Consider the following 22,654-nt stretch of genomic DNA (forward strand, 5'->3'; position numbering starts at 1 on the left):
GAGATTTCGCTATAGGACAGACGTATATCGGCACGAAGAGGCATCCTCGCAATTTGCCATTTTCCTCGCCTCCCTCGCAATCTCCTCGCGAGGTGGAAATCGAATGGCACTTGTCAGAGAGAGGAGATGTTGACGCGAGAGGTAACGCGACCCTCGCGTCTCTCGAATTAGCTTATCTGAAGTGGGATCGGGGATAAGCAGGGAGAGACACCAACCTGGCGCCGGTTACGTTGCCGCAGATAATCGGCTCCTCGTCTTCGTCGAACGCCCAATTGGATGAGTTCCAAGTCCACCTGTTGGCGACACGAAAATTCCGTTAGCGTTCCTGTGTCAGGTCCCGCAAGGCTTCGCGATCTCCGGAGATTTAAAGCGAGAGAATTATATATCCTGCCGCCTTTCTATGTGCCTTCGCGCGGCAGTCAATTTATCAGATCAATTTTCCTCAATTTGCTGCTGTCCAATACGGCGCGAACGAATCGAATCAGCTTCGAGTAAAATCCGATAAAAAAAACGTGACAATGTAGAAGACAGATGTGTTAGGATAGCGCGTTTACAACTGGTTACAAACATACATTTTTTTTTTTTTACCAGAATATACTGTAAATCACGATTATTTTATGACAGAATGCATAATTTCCACACGTATAACGTTTCTCTTTTTATTCAGAAACCATGTTATTAATTACTTTAAATTATTGATAACAGAGGTGAGCGTCGCGTCAGTGTTTAAATCAACACAGAGTAAGATTAATTTCTAGGCTCGTTTTCATTTAACGCTGCATTTGGCTTTAGACCACAGCTTCAATTACCTAAATGATATACGAAATGAGAATCGTGTGGCTGCATTCGCCGAGAATTAATACGGCGAGAATACGCGTATTATTTGCTTATATGGGCTTTCGCCTGCGGCCGCATTTCCCCCGTCATGACGAGCAGCAAGATCATCGTATCGTACAGCGATACCTATCCGCGATAGAAATGCAACGCTACCGACCATTCAGTTTAATCGATGTGAAGCGGTATATCCGAGCGGAACAAATTGCCACATAGTGCTTCACTGCCATTTGATACAGAGTTACAGATGCGATCTGTTTCTTTAACAAAAAGTGAACTTGAACTATATTTCCATCCTTCATTATTAATATTATTAATATTTGCTTTAATTTGAACATGAAAAATTATATAAATTTACCTAGAGTAAGTTTTGCAAAATTTAAATTTAACCCCTGAGGGAAATCTTATTCGAGATAAGTTTTAAAATCGCAGAAATCTAAATCAGAAATCGAAAGCTGTTCGCACTCTATTGTTTCTGCCATCAGCCAATATTTTATAACTCGAATTTATATAATATCACAATAATTTATGATATATATAATTTACAATAATTCTTATCGCATGCGAATCGTAAGGTTCTCTTCTTATGGAATCGAGTTCATAAATAATGCAACGTTCCTGTTTTTTGCAAATATCCGCACTTTTTTCCACCTCGAGCCGCGCGCGTATCCTCTCGCATAAATCACCCCCCGTGTACTTGACTCTCGTAGAAAAAGAGCGGTGCTTTTCGAGAGTGCCTCTTAGTTTTCGCGTAACGGCGCATCCGTGCGTCTCCGCGAAGAGCGTCACGTCACGCGTCACGATCCGACGGAACGTGCACCGAACGCGGATCGATGCTGTCGGGGCTCGGGAAGCGCGGACAATGAGATCCGCCGACGGATAGCCTTCCTAAGCACGCGGCGAGCGGCCCGTTTGGCATCGCGACCGGAAACCTGATAACGATGCTCGTAAACGCGCGCCGCGCTCGCGCCGAGAATGCGGAAACGAATAATGCTCGTTGGGACGCGGTGCGCCACACCGGCCGCGAGTGACGGATTACGACACGAACATATTCCCCCGAGATGTGCTTTGTTTTCATATTTATCGTTCTGATCTATCTGGCCTAATCAAAACTTGCTCTTTCTTTCGACTACTCTTTTCGAAAAGTAATAACAATACAAAATACTCAAGACAGCTTTGATATGTCACGGATTTGCACGATATTTTATTCACACTAATTTCATGTTGTTTTATCGATTTATAAAAGAAATTGAATGATAGCTACTTAGGATATAGCACCAGGACCACCAGGGAAATGATTTCTCGCGGCGCAAGTAGTTATGGTCGACGAAGCAGTCAGCCGCGCAGAGTGTGCCCGAGCGCAGGGTGTTTTCGCAAGAATATATCTTATTTCGGTTAGCAACAATAATTGCTCAGAGGCAAAACACTCTCTGTGTATTCGTTAAAAGATTGAGCATGCATTTGCTACAGGGGTTTACTAGACTCCTCGTTAATTCCGTTGGTCTTAGGCCACCAGACTGTTTGGATTTACCACTACGCTTGCGGAAACCGTGTCGTTGATTATGATCGGACTACAGCGACGATTAAGCGCTGCTTTAAACAATCCTGCACGATTTACATATCTACGACGATGCACAGGACGTTTATCTTGATTACTCGTAATGATCCTTTGTTGTCCTCGTGTTTAAGCGAACATTTCCTCCTTCACGATCCGTTTTACGATACGAATAAGTGTCTTAATGTATATCATTTATCAATTAGTTTCGTATTGGACATCACCAAATCGTGATTTATGAAAATTTAGGGATTCATTGCATTCCCTTCGTTAACAATTTTGCTATAAGAAAAATCGTAATAAATGTATACTACTTTTTCGTTAAAAAGTCGATACAATTTTTGTGTAGGATAATATTTTAATTAAGAAGCACGTTTGTATTTGAAAATACGCGAAAATAACGCGAGAGTCTCTGCATTGGAATATCAAACAGTTTCGGCTACGTTATGTAATATATCTCTCTAGCAAATTTTGCGGAATCATATTTTCACCTACCGGTTTAATATAATACTTCGCAGTTCTCCTATATACAATTCTCTGTGATTTAGAGAAATGTCAGAAATATCCAAAAGTAATTACTTTTTTCGAGTTTAAATTATCTGCAACTATTTCGGTTTCACGATAAAAATCCTCGAAGTATGAACAAAAAACTGACAGTGCTAATATGAAATCCAATATTTTGTGAAATAACTAAATGTCAATCTATCAGTTATTTAGAATTGTATACTTAATTCATGAAAATAACTTACTCCCTCCAGTCGATTTGTGTGGCATTCGGCTCTTGATGCTTCACACACTTATTCCTAAGTTCGCCCATATAAACTTGCAAGGCGAACAGTGCAAAAACCATCAGACAGAAAATTGTCAGCGTCATTACTTCGGCAAGTTGCTTGAAGCTGTGTAACAGCGCGTTGATGATAGTTTTTAGACCTGCAACATACATCACAATTCACGTAATTTTCTTTAATATCATAAATGTACAATATATGCTTGTGTGTAGATTATTTTAATAGAATTCTTCTTAACAGCTAGGGATGACTTCGACCAAATTCTGATTAACTTAATCAGCAATTAGCTTATCAAATACTTTTGTTAACATGGATAGATAAATTTCTTGTTGTTTATTACATAGCAAAAAGATTAGATTAAAAACAACGCATAATGTAGTTGAAAATTTTGCTTTAAGCAATTCTGCCGGTTGAATTAATCGCCGATGGAGTTGATCGAAGTTTGATCGAACCCGACCTAAGTGGCCTAAGTTACTTAATATTAATAGTTAAAAGTTTTCGCGCGCGGCAAGTAATATTCTCACATTTTCTAATTTATTAAACAATTTAATCTTCGTACGTGTCTTAGATTATTAACGTCCGTCGTTAGTCTCGCAAAGTCATAGCCGATTTTTCCGAGCAGCTTTACTTGAGAGACATCCTATTGACCTACTGCCGAAGATGCGTCATTCACTCTATCGTCGTATCGTTAGCAAGGCATTCATTTCATCGATCTTTAAGAATCTCGCGAAGCACGAGTAAGCTATCCCGCGGTCTTCGATTGTTCTCAAAAACGCCGTGCTATATAGAAATGCACTTCGATTTCTTATCTTATCAGGTCGTATGCGCTCGACCCGTATAACTTAGACGGGTAGAATTTTCAAGATTACCAAAGAGAATCTTAGGGGGATCGAAGATCCTTAATTTGCAGCGTTAATCATGCATGTTTGTTTTTACGAATTTATGCTAGTTTGTTTTTACCAAGGTTTTTACTCCGATATTGGAACGCACTGGGCAAAAGGCTTTTTCCAGTCGAATCGATAAATCATGTTCGGTATGAATAGCCGTGTACATTCGCGCACTTTTTCGATTTGCACACGCGGCATTTGAAATCGATATCAGACGGACCGTCAAGATAAATCACGGTCCCTTTCATCGGACGTATACGATAGATGCAAAACGGAACGGTTTCGATAATATCAGGAATAATCTCCGTGGCTGTCCATGCGGGATCACCAAGAGACGACATTCACCGCATTCGAGTTTCCTGCGAACTTCGGTCAAAGTTCGCCGTTCTCTGTACACCAGGTCAACCCGTCATCTCTTCACCGTGGAGACTTAAATCCGCTTCCGCCATCCTGGGGCCGCAGCCGCTTTGTGTTTTTCGTTCGAGTAGCCAGAGACGGACTGCCGCTTTATGATCTCCCATTATACCTTTTGATCTCTGTAATTTGGAGACCGAGAATTACCTTAGCCATCCGTTTCCTTGCCTTTCGTCCTCTCGCTTTGTTATTTCGTCCTGAAGTTTCGACGTACTCGGTCTAAAGCCGCTCGGCGTGTTGTGCCACTATTATCGTTTCGCCGTGCGCGTCTTGCCAGATAATTTTCACCCATCACTTTTATTTCCCGTGAATAAATATAGAACGGCCGGTATCTAAACGCACGATTTTTGTAAATCGTACGACGATTTCGATAACACAAGCTGGAAGAATTAAGAAAAAAAATAAACAAAAAGTTTAATTAAATGGAATTGTAGAGAAATGTTGACGCATATTCAAGGAATTATAATAAGTTAAAGTAAACCTGAAGTTTAACTTGAGTTTATAAGATATACTTGGTATCTTGACTTGAAAAGCGACACAAAAGTGCAGATGATAATGCAACATTGTCGTAAATATGCAAACTACCTTCGCACGTTTATGATAATGTGGCATTATCATTCGAGAGATTTTCAGCGATCCCGCAGACACCAAACATTTTCGGGTAATTTTCAATTCTAAGAATTGCGTTCTCGGGAAAATGCGGGATAATGATAGATAAATAAACCTTTCTTCATAAATTTGATCGTACCCATAAATTCCTCGGGTCGGTAAATCAAAGATAAAAATCGGATCGCCCTTTGCCTCTCGTTTTGTACGCATCACCGTAAACTGCCTATCGACGATTCCATATCGCAAATGTCAAATCCATCGTTGCCCATTGCGAACATACTTGGCCGTGACACATAACCGATCAAGGATCGCAAATCTCTCTCTCGATAGTCTCGATTCGAGCGCGCGATGTAGCCACGTGACGCGAAAGCTCGGCAATTCCTTTTAACACACTGTCGCAAATTTACAAACGTGCAGTCCCACCATCAAGTGGATCTTCGGTGCCGGATAATGCGAGAGGTTGCAGGGAAAACGATTACGCGATAAATGCGAGCGATTCGCGAACGGAACCAACGTCCCGCTAAACGTTCTCATGCATATATTAATACGCAATCATACGCGACCGCAAAAAATAGACGTATACGTGCCGCGAACGTTTAGTTATGTATGCGGAACATTGCGTTGAATTCTGATGTGGAATATTGTAATTTCGATCAAGCCATTAATGCACGATATTGTAAAGATGATGATAATAATAATAATAATAATGGGTGTCAAAAAAGATACGTATAAATATCTGAATAATATACGCAAGCCCGCAACTGTGCATGTATTACGAATTCTGCCGCGATACGTCATTCGGTTTCTGTCATGCGAATGGATTAAAGCGACAAATCACGCTGCATATTACGCTGGCACGCAAAAGCAAGCGATTTTTAGCTATTCGGAGCAATTGTTTATGCTCATTTCAGCGAAAGGTACATAAATGCGGGCTTGATTTAAAGCCAGAATTAATACAAGAAGCGGCCAGTTTATCCGCAGCTAATTAATACGTGTCTATAATACTGTTATTGATCGCGCGCAATTAATCGCTACAGCGTAAACCGATGTTTAATATTTTGTCAACTGTAATCAATACACATCGATGTTCCAGTTGTTTCATTCGCAATATTCGTAAATATTTTAACTCACAATCAAAGAGAAAAGAAATATATATATAATCGCTGTATTATGTTTAATTGCGTAAAGTAATCGCTTCGCAAAAATTGTGTACTAAACCTAAATTTCTCAATTTAACTGGTTTCGATGTTTTCTTCTCATTAAGTTTTCAAAAGATTGAACTAGAGATCGTCGTTGCAACTTTTTAATAGAGGGAACTCTGTTCAGCACTCCCGTTCTCGATCGAATCAAACGCGGCGAGAAATACGTGCCACATATTCGCTATATTACCTGGCATAATGGATACAGTCTTGAGTGCTCTCAACACCCTGAACGTCCTGAGACCGGCCAGATTCCCGACTTCCATCCCGATAGTAGCGTATCCGCTGGTAATCACCACGAAGTCCAACCAATTCCAGGGATTCCGTAGATAAGTGTACTTGTTCAGTATAAATCCCTTCGCGATTGATTTTATCACCATTTCCGCCGTGTATATAAGTAGGAAGATATATCTGTAACATCGGAGAAACATCGGACATCAGATCGACTATCCGCTGCCGTTCGTTATCGGAACATGTTTACGGGAAAGTCAAAATGTTATGTAGAACATGTCCGAACTATACCGCAGTTTCCTGTAACCAGCTTCGACAAATTTATTCCATGACGAAGTTGGAACTGTAAGTCATCTTTCCCTACAGTTTTATGATTTTTAAGAAATGTAAGGCATCTTATTTAAGATTGTCTCAAACTTTGTTTTGCATATAAAAACTATTATATTATGAAACATAATGAAACTTAACTACTTAGATAATATTTAGAAGTGAAAAGTTTGATTTTCTATTACAAGAATCGTATAAAAAATACAATAACAAATCTAACAAGTTCTTTTTCTTTACATTAAATTTAAATATATTCTAGGTCTCTTATAAAAAGAGATTAATTAATACAGAATAAATAAAGTACATATTAATTACAATTATTAGATATATACTTTTTTTATTCTGATGCATTAATCAATAACACCCGTATAATAATATTTTTATGCATAATTTTATAAGCACGTAAACTTTACATTTCAAATTGAGATTAGATGCAGATCTAGACTTACATTCGTATAAATCATCTTGTTCTATAAACACCTGTACTGAATCAATCATCTCAAGCAGTATTACAAGCACAGATTTGCTAGCAATCAATTTAACTTTCTCAACAATACAAATACATCGTGCTTATGGAACGGCCGTCTCATGAAAAATCTTTATATCGCTTTACGCTGTCATATACACGTTGAAACATTACGTAAACCGTTACGGAACAGCCACAAGGGCGATAGAAATTCTGGTCGCATTTCTGGAAGCATTAGAGCCACTTATTTGCAATTTACGAAAATTTTGTTTATATATTATTTCCGACGAAATCGACGACGTCGAGAATTTTTCTCACGAACCTTTTCCCTCGGTTTCGACTCTCGCTGGTGCCGTGCACAGCGGCACTGAATTTCGACCCAATTCGACGACACCGGCGAGAGAGCGGATCTTTAAAGCTTCCATTCGCGTCTCGGACGTCGCGCCCTGCGGCATTCTCCGCGCGGAGATGCATTGGCGCTGCACCACATCCGCTGCATCCCCCGGACCCACATTCCGCGCCGAGGGTACGGAATAACCAGCGGCGCGTCCGCCTTTGTTTCCGCTTTTGTGCGGCGTGATGAGGTGCTCTCCTCGATCGCATAGCGACGCGAACGTTCCTAATGAACATTTTGCGCGATTCCACACGAGCGTGGGATCATCGAAATTGCGTTCAAATTATAGAAAATAGCATGAAAAGCATCGAAATATCGATGCTCTGTCGTGGATATCGAGCAGCTTAGCATCACAATATTAATTAATTATGCTTAGGCACATCAGTTATATTTATTTTATTCTACAGAGATAGCTTATATATATATATATATATATATATATATATATATAGATAACTTAAATAAAGCGACAATTTTAAGCAGAGCTCTCCCTTCAGCTCCCTTGAGAGTTATTAATAAAAAATTAATATTTTCCAATAGATGCTAAACTGTGTGCGCTTGAAACGTCTATAAGTTCCTCATTATATTAAGCGAGTTAGGCCAATTAACTTCCCGAAAGGAACTCTGAAAAGATCGCTTATTCACCATCCTGAAAGCCTCGTTAATCCGGCACGCCTTCGCTCAGACTGCAGTTGCGGAAAATTACCGCGAGACATATTCGGCGGAAGCACGTTAAACGAATTGCTATCCGCAGTCGGCGAGAACTGTCGCGAGTTACTCGCTGGAGGATACTTAGCTTAAGAGGATTACATGCTGAGCGAACACATATGAAATGAACGCCAGTTGTGCATGTTTAAAGAGAACGCGTCAGGCCTGTCTTTAACTCCCAGAATGCCGCACGGATTTCGATTAACTGACAAAAGCCTAATTAAATCCTAACGCAAGTCTAGTCTAAGAGGGCGTGCACAATGTGCTAAATGATAGATAAATTCCAAGATGAATTTTCAAGATAATGGGCAAGGCAAACGAATTGGCTTTTTGTAACGGAATCACTCAATAAATGTAAATCTCAATAAAAAATACTTGTTTATTAGAAAAATAAAACAAATATTTCTGGAAATATTTAAAAGAAATTGCAAAAATATTTACAGAATTATAAAGAAAATATTGGTGTATGAGAGAAGAGAAAAAAGAAAGGTATCGACTCCATTAAATCAGTCTTATAGTTCAGAGACTGCGATAAAACAATGTCTGAAGATATTAACTCCACTAAACGTTTATAATGCGGATATTAAAAAGTTTTTATGGGTTTATACTTTACGATCTGACGTTTGCCCAAAGAAATCAGCGCGTCAGAAAGATTTGATCTCGGCTATAATAAAACAACTCTAGTATAATTTCTTTTAATAGTTATGCACCATTTTTCGGAAAAATAGCTTATTAGATCACTTTAAGGGGGTCATCCCGTGTGACGGCTTCAAAAAATCGATTTTTTTTTTGCATAAATCTAATCTAGAGCATGCATAGAATATACTGGCAAAGTAATTTTCCGAAATTCGAAGTCATTGAAAAGTTACAGCAGTGAGAAGGTAAGGTGTTTAAGCACGCAGTTGAGCGCTCGGCGCTTTCAAACGCGTTTTTCTCAAAACTGTATTTTTTAAACTGGTGTCCATGATTTCTCGAAAACGGTTCAATGGATTTAAATAAAATTTGAATGGTAGATTCAGCACATGTGTGGCTATCGCGGGAACTAGAATTTTTAAAAAATATTGAACCGTTTTCTGTCCGCATAAAAAAATAGTCGCAAAAAATCATGTTATTTTGAGTTATAATTTTTAAAAGCATGCAAAAAATTGAATTTTTAATATTTTCAAATAATCCTAGTTCCCGATAGCCATTTATCTATAGATTAAAATGCAATTTGGCTTTTTTATTTCAGATAAACCAGTCTGGAATCGTGGACACCGTTTGTCTGCTTTTTTTTTACATGAATGCCATTCCAGTGATGTAACTCGCCATCGACGCTATATTTTCAAATAAAAAAATTTACACATATAGTTTTAGATGTAATAAATATATAGTAAAAATTTAGAAGCTCTGTATTTTTTCATTTTGCCGCAAAAAAATGCAAAAAAACCTTAAAAAAAACGGTCATCACACGGGATGACCCCCTTAATGGTGATTTATTCCGATTATTGACATTTTTAATTTTTTCTGCTTCGCGTGATAACGAGAGCCACGCAGTATTATATTTTGTACTCTCTGGAATTGAACAAAAATAATAGCATTAAAAACAGAATAAAATAGGCGAGATTATTAGTGATTGACTTTGTAGTAAACAGATCGATCACAAAGTTCAAAAACAAGAGATAACTGCGTTCTCGAGTTAATTAGTGACCTGCAATCGAATCAGAAATTTGCTCTTCCAATCGTTATTATATAACACACTGTGATAAAAAATATTAAGTAAAAAAAGTGTACAAATAATGAAAAATATCCGATAAAATTCGCGAGCACTATAGCCAAAACATATTCGAATTGAGAAGTCGGCAACTTTGATTGATTCTGAAAGCGAGCGGCTTCCAAAATGCGATGAAAAAAATGCGAATGAAAAAAATGTAATCGTGTCTTTGCACCGAAAGCGGAGGGCTCGGAATTATATTTTTGATTAGCAAACAATTTTATAGCTTTCCGGATTTTTTAAAATCTCGAGAACAAAGCTACAGCGGCTGTCAAAATCGTAAGAAAACATGCATATTATACGTTCGTGTGCTTTCTGAGAAAGTATTTTACGTAACGCGACCGCTGGTAATTACTTGCCTTTATTGTTTCTGAATTGTCTTTAGAACGTTTTAATGCACATTTATCATATCTTCGCACATTTATATAAGTCAATAAAGGAACAAGAGAACAAAGAAAACATAATTACGACTGCCAGTATTAATATAAAGAATGCCTTTCCCGCAAAATGACAATATCAGACTCTTATTATTCCGCAGATATTACTTGTAGACATGATTAATTAGCAAATTAATAACTAATTCGAATGCGGAGTTACCTTATATTGTAAAATATAAAAGGATTAAACAGATTCTATGCCCAATACAAAGACGAATTTTCCTTAACAAAATCGCAAAATATTAAAGGCTTTAATCTTCAATTGGTTTTACAAGCACGTGGAAATAAAACATTTTTTCTTTACAACTTTCTTTACTGAATTTTTAAAGCGGATTTTGCTATACTAAATTTTTAATAATATATAGCCTTGTATAAATTATGCGATACATTAATGTTTTATGATTTTATTTATTAAATATTTAATGATGATATATATATATATATATATATATATATTATGATATATATATTAATTATTAATAACCAAAATATTTAATATTAAAAATTAAAAAATAAAACAAAAAATGTAGGTTTAATTAAATTTTTGCTAAGAAACAATTGATTCAAAATTAGTTAATGCGTTACTGAATTTTTAAATTCTGTGTTTAAATATTTTATAATGACTATAAATAGCACTGCGACCGTTATTTTTAGAGAAGTACGATTATTTTATTTTATAACGGCAACACAAGTAAGCGCACAGTTTCAATTATTGACGATCGACTATATAGTCGCTGCTACTGCATAAGCATGAGGCACCAGTCTATACTTACTCGGCTTCCTCGACGGTTTCGGTCATGGCCAGGAAGACGCAGTTAAGAAGGATAGTAGCCATGACCACGTAATCGAAGTACTGATTCGTACTTAGGAAGATACAGCACCGCCGAATAGGATTCCACGGGGAGAATATGAACCAACTGTTGGTCGCCGTAAATCTATGAATATAGTTCTTGCGGAACCTCTTGGATACCACGCAGAACGTCTGAAACACAAGAATAAACCAGCTCTTATTGTCTTATTGCCGATGAATTTCCGAATCTGAATGCGGGTCGGGATGGAAGGAGATTTAAAATAGATTACCGCGATATCCTGATTCTCAGACAGCATACGTGATATCATGTACATGCAGATATTGTTACAGATTACAAATTATAAACATTTCGCTCTGTTGCATAATCTTGTTATTGTTATAATCATTTTCGTTGCGCTAATCCGCCAAGAAAATTTTCAAGATAATTTTCAATGTTGAATACCTTCGTAATGTCGTCACACAAAACAGATTTTACAACTCGAATTTGTACTAATTAAAGCAGCATTTAGAGAGATTTTCTCCACTTTACTGAAATAGATTTCTTTGGTAAAAATTCAACAATTTTTCTCCATTCTTAATAAAGATTCCCGACTCGTCAACGTCCTTATTCAAAAGATTAATTTATCTGATTTATCAGGTCGTTAAATTACTAGAATACATACGTTTAACGTATGTATTCTCTTATTTTAAATTAAATTTCACTTGATAAATAAAAATTTTAGAAATTTTACTTGTCGGAATTTCTGCAGTGCTCAATAACTCCACGATTAGATTTTAATCCGTCAAAAAAAAGATTTTACATTCATGCGTATAGAGAATATTGATATATTTTGTGATTGATGATTATTTTTTTCGATACACCCTCTATTTGAATACCACTACCCTGATTTCAGTTCGAAAATAAAATAGGGAGATGTACAAGTGAATTTTTTAAGCAATCTGGAGCTGTCTAGTTAAACTGTCTTTAAAAAATTGAAACTAATTATAAATTCTATTATGAAAAGGAGAATTTACATTTTTTATCCATACTTGACGAATTGTAACACAACGTTTCACCTCATTCGTTGAATGTAATGCTTAAGCAACGTGCTAAAACAGCGCAGACTCCAAAAGCGGCAGTAGGTCAACGCGTAATTATTAATAAGTCGCTTCAGCATTCAGATAACCGTCGGCGAGGTACCAATCCAGTGGATGGCCCGCGTGGTGGTTTTAAAGCCGGCGCGGGCGGAAAGATTATTTTCTGTTCGATTATATTTCCCGTACAAAAGTACTGATTTGTTAATCATTTCCTCGATGAAATATCGATCTTGGTACGTTTTTGCGTCGATATGTTTCAATTTCGGCACGAAATAAACAAATTTATCAAATGAATCTTTTTTATCTCAATCATATCTCGATGTATCATCGACTTTTAAGCTATTTCATAAATTAAAATACCGGTTTTATATTTCTAGCTTCGTGTGGTAACAACCGTCAGTTATATTTCCATCATAAATTTTCGACAGAGCGAAGCTAAGTCGTTCGTGTCAACTTATTATCGTGTTTATTATTTCCAATGCCCCTTCGCGAACTCTCACAATTGGAATCTCTCGTTAGTCATTAGAGTCATGTTAGCTAGTTCGAGTAAATCAAGCAGGTACACGAAACATTAGTGTTAAAATGTGGGACCTAAATATAAGATTACTTTTAACGATACTTATAATTTATGCTGTTAATATACTTCTATATTGATACATTTTTATATTTCGCCACAAAATAAGCAAAATTCATTAAACAAATATCTTTATCTTAATTATATTTCAATGTACACTCGATTTTTAATCTATATGCAATAAAATATCTGCTTTATATTTTTAATCGCAAACATTGCTCGTGTAACAAACGTTAATTATATTTCCACCACAAATCTGTTTCGAATTTATGAAGGACAATTATATTCGTGTTGATTTGTATAAAGGCCCGGGCACAGGCTTACGTCTTACTGTTGATGTTTTTCTATGTGCCTGGGCCTTTATAACCTTCCTCTTCATAACATTCCTCTTTGCGAGCTCTCTCAATGTCTCGATGCTTTTGGACGTTTGCAAGTCGTATCAGTAGCACGACAAGTTCGGGTAAATTCAAGGTACAGAAAATAGTGATATTAAAATGTGTAAAATTATAGATCTTCTTATGGTGTTCGTTATAATTATAATTGTGTTACTATTTAATGATATTTTAGCAAAAGCTTTTGTCGACTTACTTATGTCATCATATAATCATTTAGTCGTGTATATTTCCTTGAATGTAGCGATACTGTTCTTGATACTGATACTATACATATGTAATTTTCGTTTATTGTGTTTTTATTTATTCCACATGTATATTGAGCAACGTGATCAAAATAATTAAAAACAAGTTAGAAAAATGCAATAAAGATCGATGCAGTCATTTCCATTTCGCTAAACGAATTCGTGTATTTCCACTCGAGATAAATGAAACATATGACACATCGCGTCGTGAGTGCAAGGGTACGCGATATATACTTGACGAAAGTTAATGGACCACAACTGAATGTTGTGGGAGATGCTGGATATATGCAGTTTTGGATGCATCGTTCTGTCAATGGATTTCGGAAAGCATCAAGAAACTTATCAGAGCGTAACAGTTAGTATAAATTTCAAGTTATTTATGGTGCATTTGATGTGTAATATTTACGGAGTCAATAAAATGTGGGTTGTAAGAAGAAAAGAATAATACAATTATTAGATCATTAAATTTTCGATTAAATAACTTATCGTGTAAAGGAGAGCTGCTAAAATCACAGACTACTTAAGATATTTTATGTCATATCCCTTATTTGATACTAATTTGAAAATTAATATTTAAAGTTGTAGTTCGATGTTCAAGACACCCACAGTTACACAACTTTTTGCCAGAACAAATTAATTGATTATATAAGTCATTCATGACATAGTGCAAAAGATACAATTTTAAACAATTCGTCTCTAAATTATATTTATCGGCTCTTTAAAATGTAGCTCCTTTAAAAATAGTAAATTTGCGAATAAAAATAATAAAAAATATGGTTGAGAAGGTTTATACTATACATTGATAGATCAAAAAATATCCAACACATAATAAGGATTTGAGACTTCCCTTTACTTCTCACAAAAATATGTATAGCAAAGCATCTATATCGCTAGTACTTGGATCATAATTATATAGATATTGCCATATACGATGGAGAGAGATAGTTGTATGTGTGTGTGCATATAAAGGGTAACTGTTGATTGCTCGGTCTAGCGCCTTTAACCCTTTACTCGACCTTGCATTAATCGTGCCCGGTGTAATCAGCCATTAACCTATCTACCGTATTAGATTAGGCTGTATCTGTGTTCAGATTGTATCTAAATAGGTATCATGCCGCTCATTTCCATATTTTTAGAAATAGCATGAGAAACTTATGTTTTTCGCACGCGAAACATTGAACGTTTGAAATATTCTTCTCATTTCTCCGAAAAAAAAAAACGAAAAGAATACACGAAAGTGGTATGCTCACGTAATAATATTCAACTAATTATGACAAAAGATGATTAAAATTGTTAAAGAGTGTCTTAGAACTGTAAATATCTGTAATAAGAGAATTATTTTGTTGCGTTTTGTTTCACGTTTAATAAACATTCATACTGAACGTAAAATGTTCATATCAAAGTATCGATACTTTTCTTTAGATATTAAATACTCTACTATCGCGCGCGCGCGCGCGCGCGCGATCTTGAGCTTCGACTTAAAAGAGTTACACTCAAAATGTGGAATGCGTCACATTTCTATGCAACATATCGATACATCTCTATTTCGGCACAAAATAAATTTAAGTGATTTTTATCTTCATTATATTTCAACGTATATATATATATTACTCATAAACAATTTAATAATCTATAATAAAATAAAAGACTTTATATTTCCTGAAATATCGTACCAATCGTCAGTTATATTTCCACAACAAGTATGTTTTAAATTTGCGGAGAAAAAAATCGTTTACTGATGTGTATTTATCATTGTTCCCAAGGTCTTATCGCGAATTCTCTAAAGTGAAATCTCATTAGACGTTCACGAGTCGTATCGGTATAACAGATTAAAGTGATTTAAGATTATTAAAATGGGTATATTTGTGTTTGTACTAGTGTCACTTGCAGTTATATATATTTATTCCAATGACTATTTTAAAGTAGAAGAAATATTACGGATACTGTGTATTATAACGTGCATGTTCGTAATTCCGTACTTTCGGGGAAAAATCGTGCATGTTATCGAAACATGGTTGATGCGAAAATTTGGAATATATAAATCTAAATTGGAGAATATACAGGAATTTCTTCTTTCATTAACGCAACAAAAATGGATACATATTTTTTTTTTAATTTTTATTGTTTTTTCGTTTACTTTTCCTTTCTTTATTCTTTTTTACTGGTATTATACTACTATTATACTTGTTATTATACTGTCTTTGTTTATTATGTATTCTTGTAATAATTAAAAATGCAATTCTCACCCAAAAGATGAATTCTAATACACTCTCATTGCAAGTATTAATTTAATTAAATTGATTTTAAATTGAAAACATGATACGTGCTGTGCGGCTCAAATTAGTAGTAATTTTTAATTCGCGCTAAGAAACATTTTGTCTCAAGATAAATTTTCGTTTAATGTCACTATTAACCGTTAAATGGGTTCCAAGTAAAAATGTGTAAATTTACTTGACGAAGATCGGTAGATCGAAGATGAATATTTCTACATGAGATTCAGAACGCAGTTCTGAACGCATCGTCCGATGTTATCAACGGATTTCGAATTATTTCAGAGCAACTTCAATGTGTAATGTTGAAAATAATGGTGAGAAAGTTATTCATGTAATATTTGATAATATATATATGTAGTATTCATAATATTCGTATAGTATATCCGTAAATCGCGCATTGGCTCTTATTGCGAGGAAGATAGAGCTTTTACCTGTTTTTACTTTTATTAACTTTTAGCTTTAAATTTTTTAATTCATGATTATATTGGACAAATTTTGTCGCATTACTCAACTCCTAAACACTAAAGAAATTCAACGACAAATTGAACATTTTTGGAACATTTTTCTCATTTCTCCGGAAAAGGCGACAAGAGTATACGAAAGTTACCTGTTTATGTAATAATATATATTCAATTTATTATGATAAAAAATGATTAAAATTGTGAGCGTCTTAGAACTGTAAATATCTCTAATGAGAGAATTATTATGCGTTTTGGTTGACGTTTGATAAACGTTCAATAAAATACTGAACGTAAAATGTTCGTATCAAATATCGATCGATATTTTCTTTAGACATTAAAAAAATATTCTATCGATATTATATATATATAAAAGCTCCGACTTAAAGAGTTACGCTCGAAAAGTGGAATGCGTCACATCTTTATGCTTAACATATTTCTATATTAGCACATCTCTATGTTGGTACGAAATAAACAAATTTGTTAGACAAATGTTTTTTATTTTAATTATATTTCGACGTGTATTAAATTTTTAAATAATTTTTAATAATTTTTATAATATAATATCTACTTTATTTTCCTGAAATATTCGTTAACAATCGTCAGTTATACTTCCACAACAAATAGGTTTTGAAAATTTGCGGAGCAAAGTCATTCGTGTTGATCTGTATCTATCATAATATCCCTATATCTCCAAGATGTTTTCGCGAATTCTTCAAAGTGGAATCCCATTAGACGTTTGCGAGTCGTGGTATAAATTCATAATTTTTTAAATTAAATATTTATTATAAATCATGGATTTGATAATTTACGAATAATGAAAAATAAAAGATTCTGGATTCACACACACATACACACACACACACACACACACATTCGATGAAGAATACCGAATAAGTAAAAATTGAAATAAACTATGTAATTGATGACTTAATTAAAAAAAAAATTCACCTCACGCTCAAACAATACAATTACACACAATGACGCTTGTTTTATATTTATTCTTTATTTTAACTAATTATTCGAATATACGATCGAGAACCAAGGTAACTTGCTAATATCAAATAAATATCACAAAGTTGAAATAATGGCAAGAACATTTCTTTCTTACGAAAGAAATATGTATATTTAATTATATATGTGTCTTTAAATATAATATTTAAATATATTTAAATATATACTCTCCAGATAAAATAGAAAAAATGTAATAATTATTCTATAACAAAACTGCATTAGTAAGCGTAATTAATTCGTTTTCGCTCTTTCAATTGATCTAAACCTAAATCAAGATTGTAAGTCGCAAACCAAGCTTAAGTGTAACGTTTCCTTCTCGATTAATTAATCTTCGTTAACTCAGCAAAACAGTTTATCGACACCTCTTGCTATCCGTCCCAATACGATCGGTGTGTAAGCGGAAAATTCTCTCTAAAACACAAATAACATGGGGGATCGATAACCGAGTTTTTAGGGCTTTTACTGAAACTTTCGCAAATCGATTAACCACCTCGTTTTGCGGGTGTGAACTTTATTTAAGACTTGATATGCGGCGTTCAAACTCAAGGTGTTGGAAAAGTTTCGAGAAAATAAGCTTAACTAGAATTTTTATATTTCACATGTTTCCATCCTGATCGTTTATCTCGGCACGAAATATACAAAATTATTGCAAATATTAATTTATATCTTACATTCCAAATTATACATACACTTAAACTTTTAAATTTTTTACATATACAATTTACGTTTCTAACAAATAATATTTGCTGGAAACATAAGTTATATAAAACAGATTATTTGTGTAACAGCTGTGTTAGTTATATTTTCATAATAAATTTGTTTACGTTTTGTGCTTATGGAACAAGTTGATTTCTAAGATTTCATTGGAATCTCTCAGTGGAAATTCTGTTGCGAAGCGGATCGGTATAGCGAGTTCAAGTAATTTAAGAAACAAGAAACGCGCAGTAATATCAAAATGAATAGAATACAAAAACTTATTTTAATTTACTTAATAAATATAGGTATATTATGCGTTAAATTTGCGCGTATTGTGCTTTTAAGTATTTATTATGCTTTTATTATTGTGCTTTTATCCGCATTTATAATATTTGTAGAGTGCTTCTTTGCATTCTTGCAATTCTGGAATAATAATCGAAGACTCGTAGTCATAGTTTAAGAAATATGATCAAGATCAATGCATTATATCGTTTTAAATTCGTAATTTCAAGATATTGTTCAATATTTAAAACATTCAGTATTTATACTACTTTTTTACACAGCTTTATTGTTTTTAATTTCGTATAATTTTAAATTTAAATTCGTGATATATACAGTGTAACACAAAAACTGATATTTCCGTTTTTTTAAATTATTATTAAACAAATTTGTGTATCTTAACTCGAAATAAATATATCCGTTTAACGCTACTGAAACGTTAAATATCACGTCGCGAGTGCAAGTATGCGTGAAGTCCTCTGACGAAAGTTGATGATCAAAATGGAGTATTGCATGGAATGCAATATGCCAGATACTTATAATTTTGTATGCATTGATTTCTATCTAATAGACTTCGGAATCTCGAAAGAATTTAGCTCTTAATGGTTAGTATAAAAAATTTAAATTATTTACGACATATTTGGTAATGTTCGCAAGACTGACTGTCAGGATGCAATCTCTCTGCACGCAATACACGTTAAATAAATGCTTATTAACTTATTTATTCCCCAAATTGTAGTTGATTCTCGAATTATTTGCAAATGTTCGTTGCCTGCTAGAGAGAATACTTTTAGTTTGAAATATTGTTTGGATACCAATCGTTAGTTATTTTTATTATACATCTGTTTTGTTTTGTGTCCGTGAAATAAAGTCATTTCAAGGATCTCTTCACGATCTTTCTCAATTTAAATTCTGTTAGACGTTCGCAAGTTTAGTCAGTAGTGAATTCAAGATATAGAAGACAGTGATATCAAAATGCTGTGAACGATTATAGGCTTTTGTGTGCTACTGGTTATAATTATGCTCGTGATGTGTAATTATGTTTTAGACGAGCAATTTTGTATGCATATATTGTATATACAAGTACTGTGTTAATGATATGGGCCTTTCGTTCCACTATGTGATTGAAAACGTGATTAAAAGGATGTGACGAAAATTGACTGTTATACAATATTTTAAACATTTATGCTTTTAATATAATGTATATCTTAATTTCGTATAGTTAAAAATTTTTGATACATGTAATGTGTGGCAGAAAACTAACATCTTCTTCTCACTTTTAATCATTGCTAAATTTGCAAATTCATGTATTTTAATTCGATATAAATATTTGTTTAATGCCGGTAAAACGTTGAAATGATGAAACGTTATGTCGCGAGTGCAAATGTGCGTGAAGATCTCTGACGAGAGTTGATTGATCCAGACGGAGTACTAACAATAAGTGAACAGAAAGTCTCGAAAGAATTTAGCGCGTAATGGTTGATGTAACAATTTCAAATTATTTATGGTGTACTGGATAATACATAGAATTCGCAGTATCAATTATCTAAGATATAACTATTTCAGTACGTAATGTACAAAATAAATGAGTTCAATTTTACGCAAAATTCTAGAAATTTTCAAATTATTTGCTCGTTACATGACAACAAGATAATATCTTATATAAGACTGAAATATCGTTTATGTAACAATCTTCAATTACATCTCATAAATCTGTATTATTTGGTATCCACAGAACAAAGTCAAAATTTCCCAGAATCACTCATCAATTTCTCTCAATTCGAATTATTAGACATTTACAAGGCTCATCAGTAGCGAATCTAAGCTCAGAAAAATTAAAATGTTTCCAACCATATGCTTTCTTGCGCTACTTGCTATAATTATGCTTATAACAATGTACAATAGTACTTTAGCCGTGCATTTTGCATGCTATGTAGTATTAGTGCTCCTGCCAATAGTGTTAATGTATTACTGTGAATGGTTTTAATTAAAAACTATATAGAAAAACTATATAGAAAAAACTATATAAAAAAATGCGACGAAGATTGAGACAAATGATTCCAAAGTCTATTGACATAATTTAAAGGTTATTTTATATTATAATGTTTTGAGCATTTCATATTTTTGTACTACTCTCTTTTAATAGTTTCAATGTAGTCATACTTTTGCATAGTATAGTTTTATATTCAAATTCGTGATACACGTAGTGTATGACACAGACTGACAGATTTTTTTTTCATTTTCAATCATCGCTAAAAAATTCATATACTTTAACTCAAGATAAATATTTGTTTAAGGTTGCTGAAATATTGAATATCGTGTGACAACTGTACGTAAAGTTCTTTGACGAAAATTGATAGATAAAATTGGAGTATTGTAATGAGATGCTGGATACTTATAATTTTGGATGCATCAATGGTTTTATCAATGGACCTTGGAGACTCTCGAGAGATTTCAGCGAGATACTGTGGTTAGTATAGAAATTTCAAGTTATTCATTTGTATTTAATAACGCAAGAGTAGATTTTATGATATTAGTGAATTGTGCATTGCAAAAATATATAACAATTATTATATTGTTAAATTAGCGATTGTACACTTTGCTTTCGCCTTCAACATTTTTCAAATTTCGTTGCAAATTTAATTGGTGCCCGAATAATATAGAAATCCGCCGAGATAAACGTGTATGAAAATCGCGTTTGTATCTAAAAATTCCAAAGATTCCCTGAAAAGCTGATAAACGCATAGAAGCGATGTACGAAGAAAGAAGTCTTTTGTTTTATAAACGGGATGTTCATACTTAGAGTATTGCATAATATAATTTGATATTTGATATGGAACCCTCGTGCGTGTCTAATATTGGTTATAATAAATTGTAAATTTAGTAATCCATTTTAGAAACATTTCATTCGTTGAACGAAAGAAAATTACTTTTTATAAAACTCCTACACGGATATTTTAAATATTTGAAACGTTTGAATGATTATGCGATTGAGATTTTTCTGTCTGTTTTGCAACTGGCAAAAACCATTTCAAAAATAAGTTATATACGCGATTGTTTCGGTATTATTAAACAATTGAATATCGCAGATTTTAAAAATCGTAAATTCTTCTCCGTATATAGATGACACAAAAACATCGACGCAATTGCTGCCAATTATCGCAGCATTATCGTTCGCATTTAGGACGATCGCGCGCTATTTTTATTTGTATTTCTATTTTAGTAACACGCTGTGTCGCTCGGCATTATGTAGCGAATTTGTAAGCATCGCCCGAATGCATCACGTACATTCGTGCGGCGGTCGCAAAACATACGCATCGCGGTGCCTGAACGTATTCAGCATAAACTGCGGTCAAATTACGAGTCCGCTTCGAGCACAATTTAGAGAGCTAAAATGTTATTAATCAGCATCATACAGGATCGGGAATTGACCGGAGCTAATCCATTAGATTAGGCGCGATCCTTGTTTAAATTATAACTAAATAGGTATATCGTGTGATTCTATTCGTGATGCTATTATTATCAAATTTTTTGCTGTATAAAATATATTTTTGTGAAAAAACATCAAAAGGGGACAGGAATTGATGAATTCATGTTATTATATTAATCTGTATCTTGTATCTTATTTTTATCTTCATGATGTACAATAATTAGATATGAGCCTTCTTCAACTGCACACGATATATTTTTTCTTTTTTTTTTCATCCGCATATATTGAATCTTTATTTTCACGGGTTTTGCCTACAAATGTTAATATGTATAAACTAACTCGATCAATAATTTATTTTTAAAATTAAGGTCTGATTCTGGGTAATGATTCCGGGATACCCTACATACCTATACGTTAATAGTATCGCAAATTTGTCCTCGATTGATTTTATCAGCCGAATAATTAAAACGATGCATGGAAATAACGTGCACGGCGACCAGCGGAAAAGCGTTTTCCGCACGCTTTTCCGTATGCCCCTCTCTTTCGTTCTCTCATTCACACTCTATATCCACCAGTCCTCGTTCAACCATCTGGTGTCGATAGCTCTCGGATATGGTGTCGAAACTGTGTAGCCGATTTGAATTCGTGCCGGACAATTTCCGAAATGTTGAGGTGTTCGTTTCCTCTTCTTCGCCATCGTTTCCTGTTCTTTTTTATTCTTAAAGTCTACTCGCAGACTTTGAACGTGGACTGGCGACGCGGCAATTGTCGCCAGCGGGAACCGGCGTGTTTGCGCGCTGCCG

General features: G+C 34.4%; 2 protein-coding genes across 5 annotated transcripts in view; one reads left to right on the plus strand and one right to left on the minus strand.

Annotated features, from left to right (window-relative positions):
• The window catches only part of LOC143908279 (sodium channel protein 60E), a 93,695-nt gene that overhangs the window by 27,627 nt on the left and 43,414 nt on the right, over positions 1-22,654 (minus strand). For all 3 annotated transcript variants that reach the window (XR_013260095.1, XM_077425798.1, XM_077425807.1), the window contains exons 2-5: positions 11,376-11,584; positions 6,477-6,697; positions 3,139-3,319; positions 216-293 (exon numbers count right to left, since the gene is read on the minus strand). Coding sequence is in view for 2 of the 3 variants with exons in the window: in XM_077425798.1 (XP_077281924.1) it covers positions 216-293; positions 3,139-3,319; positions 6,477-6,697; positions 11,376-11,584 (689 nt within the window). In the remaining variant the exon portion in view is untranslated. The remainder of the gene's footprint in view (positions 1-215; positions 294-3,138; positions 3,320-6,476; positions 6,698-11,375; positions 11,585-22,654) is intronic.
• Pyd (zonula occludens-like protein polychaetoid) overlaps positions 13,695-22,654 on the plus strand; it is an 89,572-nt gene continuing 80,612 nt past the window's right edge. The window contains exons 1-2 of one of the 2 annotated variants that reach the window (XM_077425838.1): positions 13,696-14,056; positions 20,719-20,891. In XM_077425838.1, the coding sequence (XP_077281964.1) occupies positions 20,829-20,891 (63 nt within the window). In that variant the 5' untranslated portion in view covers positions 13,696-14,056; positions 20,719-20,828. Of the gene's footprint in view, positions 14,057-20,718; positions 20,892-22,654 lie in introns of both variants that reach the window. The other variant, XM_077425827.1, reaches the window with a different exon arrangement.

The sequence above is a fragment of the Temnothorax americanus genome, unplaced genomic scaffold, assembly GCF_048541705.1.
Source record: "Temnothorax americanus isolate GAGA-0224 unplaced genomic scaffold, ASM4854170v1 Scaffold11, whole genome shotgun sequence".
NCBI lineage: Eukaryota > Metazoa > Arthropoda > Insecta > Hymenoptera > Formicidae > Temnothorax > Temnothorax americanus.